Consider the following 12266-nt stretch of genomic DNA (forward strand, 5'->3'; position numbering starts at 1 on the left):
AACCCCCAGCCCAGATTCTTTCTTTTTTTTTTTTTTTTGGGTTTTTGAGACAGGGTCTCACTAGGTAGTTGAGAATGACCTGGAACTCACTATGTAGTCCAGGCTGGGCTCGAACTCACAGTGATCCCCTCCTGCCTCAGCCTGCTGAGTGCTGAGATTACAGGCATGCGCCACCATGCACGGCTCCCAGATACTTACTTTTTAAATGTAACTTTCATATATTCATTTGCCTATCACAAAAAATATGCTGTTTCTAATTTAATAAGGCCTGTGCTTTACACACTGTAGGCTACTGTCTGATATACAAGTTGACTAAAAGTAAGATACAAAATATTTTAAAATTTAAATCAGAAGGCCTACTCAATTCTCTCATGCAAATGAATTTATATCTAAATGTGGCTATCTGCATTTCTACAATGAATTTATTCTAATTCCAAACATTTAAACATCAATAAAGCATTGAATGTAAATATGAAAATCTAACTTTGCAATCAGGAAAACTAGGCTAGTTTCAAAGCTTGGGTGGAGAGTATAGTTGTGTAATTATGTATCTCACATCTATCATTTTACATTAGGAAAGAGTCTGAAGTCTCATTTAACACTTAGTTAGAAATGAATGCTTGATTTTAATATTAAAAACAGAGTTGCATTGATCCTTCATCTGTCTCAGATGCTATAATTGTAGGCTCAAAAGAATTGACCTTGCATATCCCAAACACAGAAATCATGGAACATATTGGCTGTGTTTTTAAACTGGAAGAAAAATTTTAATTTTAGAAATGAAAATCAGAATTTCATACCTTGTGCAAGCATGTTAAATTCCAAGAACAGTGCTATGTGGTAAAGTTCCATGGCTTCTTCTGCCCTGGTAATGTTTGGCTTCCCTGCAACGAGAGCCTGAACTTCACTGAGACTTCCCACAGAAGGGCTACAGTGTAAAACGGAGAGGTCTACCACGTCGGTATACATACAGTGTAGTATCACCTTTGCATATTTTTTTGGTATAATGGACTCATCTAATATAATTCTTGTGGGAGTCCTCAAAGTTCGGTCTGTGATTTCTTCACCAGTCCGTATCCTCCTTTGTAATAAATTTCGAAAAAATGGAGACCGTGCAGAAATAATAGCCTTGTGGGCTTTCAGCTCTTCATCTAAACAGTTCTGATTTCCCCCAAAAGCTTCAACCAGTTCAGAATCTGAAGAAAAACTAAGGACGACATCATAGTAACACATGTAATCAAAGAGTCCACGCATATCTACATCAAGGGAGTTTGGTGTTCCAAATTCTTCACTAAGTTGAACAAGGATGTCAACATTTTGAAACCTTGAGTCCTCCATTCCAAACTCTCCTGTATAAAGGTAGTGTAACAAAGCAGAAAACATGGGCATATCAATACCAGCTGTATTGATGTCCATTATTATCTCTGCCCCATACTCAGGCGAGGAAGCAAGCAATGTTTTAAAAAATGGACACCTTGCTGCCAAAATGGCACGATGAACAGGAAAACAAGTTTCTTGAAATATTAAGTCTACATCAGTACAATACTTATACTCATAAAGGTCAGCCATATCTTTCTGCAATGTCCGGGCTTCTGGTCTAGCCAAACTGGCTTGTAGAGAAAGCTCCTTTAAAGCTGAAGTTCCCTCATATTCCTCCACTAACGCATTGACATCTCTGACATCCCATCCAGAGAGGAGTTCTCGCATCTGCTTGGCATGATCGGCAGACCTATTAGATTTTCGACGCTTAATAAATTTCTTTTTGAGGGTAGCAAGGCCAGAGGTTCTCTTTTTTTTGTCTTGTGGTTTCTCATGGCCATGGTCAAGACTATACAATTTTGATTCACAACCATAGCCTTGCTGAGAATAGGATGATGTCCCTAAAAAGAAAATTAAACAAATGAAAATTTGTTTTTCCTTAAAATTCATTTTTAACATTAACATTTTTCATGGTACAACTCCTATTAAAGGACAATCTTGGCCACTCAAACAAACTGACTTTTGTTTTTATGAAGGAACATAAGAATTTCAAAAAACATTTTAAAACAAGAAGTAGAAACAATCATAGCAAATTAATCTGGATTTTTAAAAATACCTTTCATACCCTGACAATGAAAGACTGAGAACATAATTTTTTCTTTTTTTCTTAACTACTGGGGATCAAACTCAGGGGTGAGCTGTCACTGAGCTACATCCCAGTCATTTTTTTGAGAAGGTCTTGCTAAAATTGCCCAGGCTGGCTGACTCAAATCTGCAAACTTCCTGCCTCAGCCTCCAAAGTAGCTGGGATTACAGGCAAGGACTACCATGCCAAGCTATCATAAATCTTAATCATAATTTTTAAGAAATGAAAGGTAAGCAGATTTATAAGTTAGGAATACTGTTAGTATATAATTGTGACCAACCATGCCAAGGCTGCGTTTGCAGGGGTAAAAATAAATGGTACAGGACACACAAATGGAGATAGCTAATTTGCTAGGTAATTAATTGGCAATTATGGTTAAGGCAACTAAAGAAAAGATCAATTGTGTTATAAGCACTTTATTTAAAAAAAAACTCATACAAGCCATACTTCCATTTGTGTGTGGAAGGGTGTAGGAGATACAGAATTATCTATAACTTCTTCATATTGCAATCCTTTTTACCCAGAGACCACTGAAAATAATTACTATAGTCACAAAAGAAAAAATGAAGTTAGAAAAACTGAAGTTACCTATAAAAGTTTGTTGGGCTTGTGAATTTCCCCCTACCCTCGGGGAACATGAATGAGGATAGTTAGATGCATTAGCACCCATTTTCTTCAGTCACTCAGGCATTCCATCTGCAGCTTCTTCAGAGTGTGATCCCAGAGACCTTTATGAACCTTCAACCCTGGATCCAGCAGCCTCTTTTCATCCATTTCTTGATATGAAACAAAAATAATTTTATTTTTTCAAATGTATCTGAAATCTTTTTTTTAAAAAAGCAAGCTACTGAAAACCATTTGTATTTGCAAATACTATAATGATATGTTGTCAATTTCCTAAGTAAAACTTCCAAAATTATAAAATCTTTAATCTTGCATTATGAATCTGTTAGCTGCAATTTTGAGTCATAAAATATATCAATTATATATTTTCTAAGACAGTAAAAAGAAACATATCCCTCAAATTTAAACATGGGAGGAATACTTCAAAGTAGAGGGAAAGGTATTTAGACTAAAAAAAAAGTTTCAATGAAAAAATCCTACAACCACTAGTCATTAAATGTTCGAAGCAACTTACAAACATTTAACACTTGGTACCAGTATTATATATACCAAGAACATATACATTTGTCTGGCAAGAAGGAGAGTGATTTAAGAAAAAAAAATTTAAAATCTATTATGAGAATTTTCAGGAAATCAAGCAGAAGGCAGCTTAACCTAGCCTTAAAATGAAGGGTGACGTGTTTTAACAAACAAAAGGTAGAAACGCACACACAATCACGAGAAACCCACTGGAAAATAAAATCACTGATTTTCATCTCCATTGCTAATACAAATATAACTTTAGGGATTCACATTTAAGAAAAATCACTACTAACATTTATGCCTTCACATAGGTGTGTAAGTAAATATATCTATGTGGAAATTTATTTACCTAAGCATATAAACATTACAGCAGTAAGGATAAGACTGGAAAACTTTTCTACTAAGTAGATACTATATAAGTACTGAAGTATGTAAAGTAATAATACTTCAATGTTATATACCTATATAAGCAAATTTTCTACTAAAACTCACCTACTTGCCCATGAGAACAAAAAACCTTTAAATTTTATTTTAGTATAGACTGTTGGAAGTTTGAACAGATATGAGCAGTAAGAGAAACATGAAAGGGCATTCAGTAAGAACTACATAGCAAAGAAGCTACCGGGTTTAATACGCTATTTTGTGAATGTTCAAAACAAAACAAAAGCATAGCACTCTGGAGATGGAGGCAAGAGGAATGCTATGAATTCAAGACCAACCTAGACTACGTCATGAGTTCAAAGCCAATCCAAACTACATAGTGAGACCCTGTCTCAAACCAACCAACCAAAACCAAACCAAACCTAGGGATGGAGATGAAGCTCAGTGGTGAGACCCTTGGGTCCATAGTAAGGTGTGTGTGGGTGGGTGGGGGGGATGAATGTCATTTGTATCTAGGAGTAATGGTGGATGTGAAGAGTATTGATCAAGTGTTTTTAAAGATACAACTGCTTGCACTGCTATTATGGTAGGCTTCTCACTTTCTTTACTCATTCTTAAAACTTCTGTATTGCTTTATATTTGTTTTGCTTTTTAAATTTATTTTGATTGCAGTGCAGATTCACAAATACAAAGTATGCTGAAATACAACCATTCTGAAGAGAGGCTTGTTTTCAGATGAAGAAAAATCAGGAGGGTCCACGAAGAATCACCACTCTCACTTCAGCACACATGTGCATGCACACATGAGAAATATTTTCAACTGAGAACTTTACATGGTTCGAAAGGCCACAATATACCATACACTGGCCTTTTTGAGGGTTAAATCACCTCAATCACCTCAAAAAGTTCTTTTTCCGTCCCCCTGGTTCCCACCCCTCCTCCCTGGGAAAGCCCCTAAGCTGTAGGAGGCCGAGGAGGGAGCCAGAGAGGGAGGGTCCGCCCAGGGTCTCCCCACCCCCACGAGGCCAGGGCCTTCCCTGATACTTATTTGGAGGAGGAGTCCTTTGTGCAAAGAAACTCTACCATTGAACGTCTAAGGGAAGACTGTGTAATTAGCTAAAGTAGAAGCTGATACAAAGAAGAATAATATAAGATTAAAAGGAGTCCAAGAAAAAGCAGGAGAAAGCAAAAATAACATAAAAAAACTGTTTACAGAAGAGCAGAAACTTCCCAAACAGAGCAAAAGAATTTGACATATAGATAAGTGAGGCATTTAGGACTCCAACTAGTTATGATAAAAAAAAATACATCTACACACATAATAATAAAGATCCTGGAAACCCAAGAGAAATACAAAATACTACAAGCAGTTAGAGAAAAGACACAAATTACATATAAAGGAAAACCCATGAGAATCACAACAGTCTTTTCAACACAAACCCTCAAGTCAAGGAGAGCCTGGAGTGAGGTATTTCAAGCTTTAAAATAAAACAACCTCCAACCTAGGCTGACATACCCTGCAAAACTATCTTTCAAAATTGATAAAAAAAATAAGATACTTTCGTGACAAAGAACACCTGAGAAACTTCATGAATACCAAACCAGCACTCCAAACAATTTTTTAAAAATATCTGAGAAAAATACAATGATTGTCACAACTTCATGAGGCCCAACGGAGCAAATCCAATAGGCAAGAATTTAAAGCGAGAGAGAAAAATAAAAAAGAACCAACAGGAAAATAACATCACAATGATAAGTCAATACATATTAGTTGTAACCAGCTGTTCCTCAGACAAAGGTCTACTACCTAGAATGTATTAAGAACTTAAACCATATTCAAAAATGGCATATGAAATGAACAGAAATTTCTCAGAAAAAAAAAAAGGAAAAGCAGCAAATAAACATATGAAAAAAATGTTCAACATCACTGGTCATTGAGAGATGAAGATTAAAACAACACTGAAATTCCATCGCATCCCAGAAAGAATGGCTGCTACCAAGAAATCAACCAATAACAAATGCTAGAAGGGTTGTGGGCAGATAGGAACCCTTCTTCACTGTTTGGTGGGAGTGCTGACTGGCACAACTACTGTGGAAATCAATATGGAGACACCTCAATTAGGATTAGAAGTCCTATTTGATCCAGCTATTTCTCTGCTGGGTATCTTCCCAAAAGAATTAAAATAATCATACCAGAGCACACCCAGAGTTCAACGCCCATGTTTATAGCAGCACAATTTGTAATAGCTAAAACTTGGAGACAGCCTAATTACCCATCAACTGGAGACTACAGATGTGTTTTTGTTTTATAAAATGGAGTACTACTCAGCCATAAAGAATGAGAAACTAGAGATATTTATAGCTAAGTGGATGCACATTGAGGCCATACTCTTAAATGAAATTAATAAAACACACGTGTAAATACCGAATAGCTCCTCTGGTGTGAAAAGCTAAAAGAGTAAATAAGGACCAAGATGTATAATTGATATTGTGTAACAGGAAGAAAAGGTCTAAAAGAGTAGAGGAAGTGTGAGGGGTAAGGGAAAGGTAAAAAGGGAAAAGAAAAAATATGTAAAAAGGAAAAACATGGAAAGAACATCTTTGTAAACAGGGAAGGGTGGAGGGGGTGAAGGGAGGCTGGGGAATAGGGAAAAATAAGAACCAAGATAAGTCTTGTAAAGGTACAAAATCCCAATGATGAATGTAACTATTGTATACCTAAATTGTACCAATTTACTTGATAAAAAGAAAAGAAAGTTCTACTTTAGGATTGATAGAACTTTTGTAAACAATCTAAAAACCTACAAAATGTTAGGAAAATGTAAAATGACTTATGCTGTCTCTAACAGCAATCTGCTTTGTTTAGTTCAAAATTAACAGACACCAGAGGCATTGACTGTGAAACGGGACATCTGGCCTCATCCCTAACCTTGAACACCCGCTTCCTGTGTACTAGAATAGATAGCTAAAGGAATCTTGAGGTAAACTCCCCAACTGCAAAGAACTGTTATGTCTGGATTAAAATAAAATCAGACCCCCCAAATATAAAAACTGTCTGGTTACTGTAATTTGTACATGGGTAATGTGAACTGAGGAAATGAAATGCAACCACCTGAGTGAGATCATAGCTGTAAAACCTACAAAAGAGGAAACTGCAACCCAATAGGAGGTTGATGACTGGCACTGGTTTTTTGAATGCAATCTCGACCCTTTGCTGGGAAAATAAACTTTTTATTATTTTTACTTCCATTCAACTTTTTTTGTTTGTTTTTTTGAGATAGGGTCTCACTATGTAGTTGAGACTGACCTGGAACTCACTATGTAGCCCAGGCTGGTCTTGAACTCACAGTGATCCTCCTGCCTCAGTCTCCTGAGCGAGTGCTGGGATTACAGGCGTGTGACACCATGCCTGGCTTCCATTCAGCTTATCCTTATGTGTGGTCCTTTGTTAATTCCTTCTGCAACAGGATAAACATAATTAGATACTCTAAAGCTAATACACAAGTATTATAAAGAATCAGTACCGCAGGAGAAACATGAGCACGCAGCAAGAACTAGAAAAGGCACAGGATGAGCTACAGATACTCGGCTATTCCCCACTACAATGAGTAGTACTATAGGAACAGATGGGGTTTCACCCTGGAGATGTGTCTTCAAATAAAAGAAACTTTGGAATTTAGGAACAGTCTCTTCTTGGTAGCTACTCATTGACAGGGACCCTCTTCAGAATGAACTAACTTGGGTGACATATCTCCTAGAAGATTTTGAATACAAAAATAAATAGGCTGTAGAAAGAAATGAGGGCAGGGTAGAGGGGTTCTGGATCAGATATAACTCTTATTCTAGTACAAAGTCATATTCTTCAAAATTCTCAGGGAACGATACTGTTACTTCTCAGGTAACCAAAAATCTATCCCATATTGTGTACAGAATTGTTATTTCTTAATCTAATCTGCTGCCTTTAGATCTGGAAGTAAGAATCAATCACAGTCTAATCTCTCCAAAGATTGTTTTCTATCCAGGCAGGCCATCTCTGCCTTGTACAGATAAAAGAATGAAATCCAATCTTTGGAAAATGAGGCAGGAAAGGAAAGAAAAGAAGGGCCCTAGAGGCCCAGTGGATGGATGTAAATAGCCTCAGAAGGCTGCTGAAGCCTTTTTCTAGGATCACCATTCTGGGAAGCAAATTCTGTTATAGTCATTAACATGATCAACCCTAATCAGATGATATGATTTTCTTAAAATATGCCTCACTGATTGCAGCAGACCCAACCAAGGGGAAAAAACCATGCTGAACACAACAGAGAGAATGAACACCACTGAGAAATTCTTTGAAATTTTAAGCCAACATGTCGTCCTCATCCACTAAAACAAAATAAAACCTAGATCAGCATTTTCCAAAGTTTTCCCATTTGAAAAATGCAGCACTAAAGCCAGATAGGTTTTTCTTTTTTCATATTTTTTATTGGTACATTTTAGATATACAATATAGATAGTTACATTCATCATTGGGATCTTGTACCTTTACATGACGTCTTGGTTCTTATTTTCCCCCATTCCCCTAGCTCCCATCCCCACTCCATCCTTCCCTACTTACATTTTCCCTGTTTCCATTTTTTCCCTTTTCTCCTCTTTTACCTTTCCCCACCCCCTCCCATTTGCCCAACACCTTTAGACCTTTTCCTATTACAAAATTATCAATTATACATTTTGACCCTTATTTATACTTTTATCACACCAGAGAAACTATACAGTATTTACATGTGTGTCAAGAGTTATGTCCTCAATGTGCATCCACTTAGCTATAACTATCTCTAGTTTCTCATTCTTTATGGCTGAGTAGTACTCCATTTTATTAAAAAACCACATCTTTGTTATCCAGTCTCCAGTTGATGGGCAGTTGGGCTGTTTCCAAGTTTTATCTACTACAAACTGGGCTGCTAAAAACACAGGTGAGCATGCATCACTGTGGTATAATTCTTTTAATTCTTTTGGGAAGATATCCAGCAGGGGAATAGCTGGGTCAAACGGGACTTCCAATCCTAGTTGTTTAAGTCATCTCCATATTGATTTCCACAGTGGTTGCACCAGTGTGCACTCCCACCAAGGAAGAAGGGTTCCTTCCTCCCTGCACTCCCGACAGCTTTTGTTATTGGTTGATTTCTTGATAGCAGCCATTCTTTCTGGGGTGATGTGGAATCTCAGTGTTGTTTTCATTTGCATCCCTCAAAGCCAGATAGGTTTCTTCACCTCAAGATTTCTTAGCACTTTTAAACTGCTATGGTGCACTGTGAGTAAGTATGCAGCATGATCTAAAGGAGTCCTGATGGCCTACAGAACCCTAAAAGAATGAACTTAATATACTTTGGGGGGGGAAGCTGATCTTTGTCATAAAAACACTTTTTACTGCTTTACACAGTAGAAAACAGTGGGAATTAACATGTTCTTGCCAGCCTGAGCCACCAAGGGTATATGGATGACTGTCCTTTTGGGTGAGTAAAAAGCCCACAGAAGTGATTACATTCATTTGTACCACCAGTGGTACAAATTGTTCAATGGGACATTCATGCATGTATCACTGGTGGTTCACATGCCAACCAGTGAGACATGAGACCATGTCTCTTCCTCTCCTCTCCTTGCCTTGGCTCATGTAGCAAGAGGTTTTTGCTCGGCCATGGACTCCTATTATAATGTGCTGGAAGAAGAGATGGAAAGAAGATATAGTTAATGGGTACAAGGGGCAGGTGGACAGGAGGAAATACTTTCAATGTTCCACAGCATAACAGGATAACTATGGTTGACAACAATTAAATATTTTAAAATACTTGAGACTTTTATATATCAACACAAAGAAATGATGTATGTTCAAGGTGATAGATATGTCAATTACCCCGATTTGACCATTATACATTATAACCATATATTGAAAAGTCACACTGTAATATTGTATATATAATTACTATGTGTGAGTTAAAAATAAAAAATATATTTTAAAAATTGCTCCGGCTTATATTTACATGCTTAAATTTAACAAGGGTTACAGCCAGAATATCAATGTTATCATCAGCTTCTTACACAAAGACTAAAGAGGTGTATGCATATTATAATTAAAATGTGTTTGGTTATTGAATACTATAAACCAGCCATGCTTAAGCAATTTAAATGAATTAATGCCTTTAGTTTTCTTTTTTCTCTTCCCAACAATGTGAGGCACAGGTCTATTACTAACCCTGTGCTATACAAGGTGAGACTAGAAGGTTAGGAAAATGAGGAACAAAAGGCTTAGGCACTTACCCAAGTTCAGAGAGCAGGTAAGTTACAGAGGCAGGCCTGTCTTTCAGGTTCTTATAATATGGGTTATCTTATCTTTCCGTTTTTCTTAAGTTTTGAAGGGAAAATGTCCAGAGCAGAAAAACATAGTTGCATTCCAGAAATGAGAAGTGAGTACACTCCTGAGAGTGTTACTTTTGACACTTAAAATGATCTCACATAAAGCAAAAACAATTTAAACTGAAAGGATTTAACTAAAAATGCCTTTCTGAATATTTACAGCTAGACTATATGTTCTAATGGGGTAGTTGGGACCATAACAGTGCTGCCCCAGCAGCCAGTGCAGGCCTTGGTTCAGCAATCCCCAATAAAAGCCTGTGCCTCTTACCCCTAGCTATATTTCCCAAAACTGAAGGAGCTCTGGAAGGAGCATGAAATGTTGTACCCAAAAGCTATGAAAAAAGAGCCAAAAATGAGAAGGTGGAAAATGATTATGAAGTTCTGTCAGATCTGCATAATTTGTCCGGTCAACTATGTTATAAATAATGGTGTCATTTAGAATGTTTGTGTTTATGATAGAAAGATTAGCTTTGGGCTGCCAGACACACAACATTTGACTGAATAAATGAAATTACTTTCTAATCAGTGATAGTGCTTTTTACTGTTGGCCTAGCAATGCACAGAAAAGCAGGTCTAGATGATTTAAAGGTAATAAGAAATCTGAATCCATACTTGAGTTTACAAAGGATTTGAAGAGAAAAATAGAACTGACATTAGAGAACACATACAAAGCAAATGAATTTAAAAGAAAAATATACTTCTCATAAATTCCATTGAAAGTCAAGGGATTTTTCTGATACCAATTTAGCAAATATTAAAATAAGTGTGTACTTCTTGTCGATAAGTTACAGTGGGTTCCTCTGTTGAAACGGAAGAGATAAGAAAATATGCAGAGCAAATATGCTAGCAAGCTGGAGATTATGGCTGCACATAGAGAAAAGGGGAAAAAAGAAAACAAAAACATGAATACTCAAAGTGCCCTTATTCAGGGCAGCCTTCATTACGACAGTTCAAGTCTCAAACTGGGATCATCCAGGGAAGTTCTGTGAATGGTTCTATGAATTACTTAAGTCCTTATAAATGGAGACAATTCTGTAGTAAAACTCAAATTTTCTTCATGTCACTGAGACCAAGAGAGTCCACATAAAGATGAGGGAAACCCATTCAGTGAGAAGGAACTGCAAGCTTTATAAAATAGTTTAATAATGACCACTTCACTCTCATGAGCTTCTTCTTTTCATCAGAACATCTGTTATTTACACAATCTTTATTGGCCTATCAAATAAAAATGTGTTCTTCCTGAGATTTTTGTTTTCTTTTCTTTGGAGACAAGGTCTTGCTATGTAGTTTAGGTTGCATTTGAACTGAAGATGTAGTCCAAGCTTGCTTGAATTCATGGTGATACTCCTGCTTCAGCCTACTAAATGCTGAGATTAGTGCCACCATGCCTAACTTTCCAAATTTTTTCTGAATCTTCTGTATAGTGGTCTTGGTGAAAGCAGTACTGTACTGGTGGTTTTCATCAATGAACATGATTTGAAGAACTTTAGCTATGAAGTATCCTCTTGGAGAGCCAACATGGTCTTTTAGGAAAAATAAGTAACAGAAAACCAGACAAAATCCTTATCCTCACAAAAAACCATTATAATTTTTCCTCATCCCCCCTGCTTATCCTGTATTACATACTTGTAGCAGAAACACAGGGAGAGAATATTATAGTCCAAATATGTCAGACTAGAGCACACTATTGTGGATTGTTTATGCAATGGAAGTCTGTATCTTAAAACACTGTTTTCTATTTGTTTAGAACAACCACAACAAAAACATTAAGAGAATAGATATGAAGTCCTTATAGGACACATAATGAATTCTCACAAATTAATGGAGTGGAGAGAAAGAAGGAAAAGATGACAGAGGTCTTTACCTTGCATAACTGGCTGGTTATCAGTTCTTTGAACCATGAAACACGGGAGATAAAATCTGGGTGAGCTGGGGTGATATGGGTAATGGGATGGATAGTCCAGAAAGACAAACCAAAGAAACAATGCAAACAGAATCTACTGGGTGAAAGTCTAAGGACTTTCTAGTACTAATCTCATTTCTAAACTTCTTAAATTACAATACAGCATTCTTGATAATTATTTACTTCTGATTGAGGATATTATTTATAAATGTTCTAGCAGGGCCGGAAATTTAGCTCAGTGGTGCCGCTGGCCTGCCTTGCAAGCACAAGGTCCTGAGTTTGATCCTCTGTACCAAAAAAAAAAAAAATAAATAAAATAAA

At 36.7% G+C, this 12266-nt stretch overlaps 1 protein-coding gene across 1 annotated transcript in view; it reads right to left on the reverse strand.

The window, feature by feature from the left end:
* Positions 1–6982, reverse strand: part of Btbd7 (BTB domain containing 7) — a 59995-nt gene extending 53013 nt beyond the window's left edge. Inside the window, exons 1-3 of the mRNA XM_010609213.3 lie at positions 6960–6982; positions 2714–2901; positions 801–1880 (exon numbers count right to left, since the gene is read on the reverse strand). Of these exons, the coding sequence (XP_010607515.1) occupies positions 801–1880; positions 2714–2795 (1162 nt within the window). The 5' untranslated portion in view covers positions 2796–2901; positions 6960–6982. The remainder of the gene's footprint in view (positions 1–800; positions 1881–2713; positions 2902–6959) is intronic.
* Positions 6983–12266: the final 5284 nt, after the last annotated feature.

The sequence above is a fragment of the Fukomys damarensis genome, unplaced genomic scaffold, assembly GCF_012274545.1.
Source record: "Fukomys damarensis isolate Sample0158 unplaced genomic scaffold, DMR_v1.0_HiC HiC_scaffold_21, whole genome shotgun sequence".
NCBI lineage: Eukaryota > Metazoa > Chordata > Mammalia > Rodentia > Bathyergidae > Fukomys > Fukomys damarensis.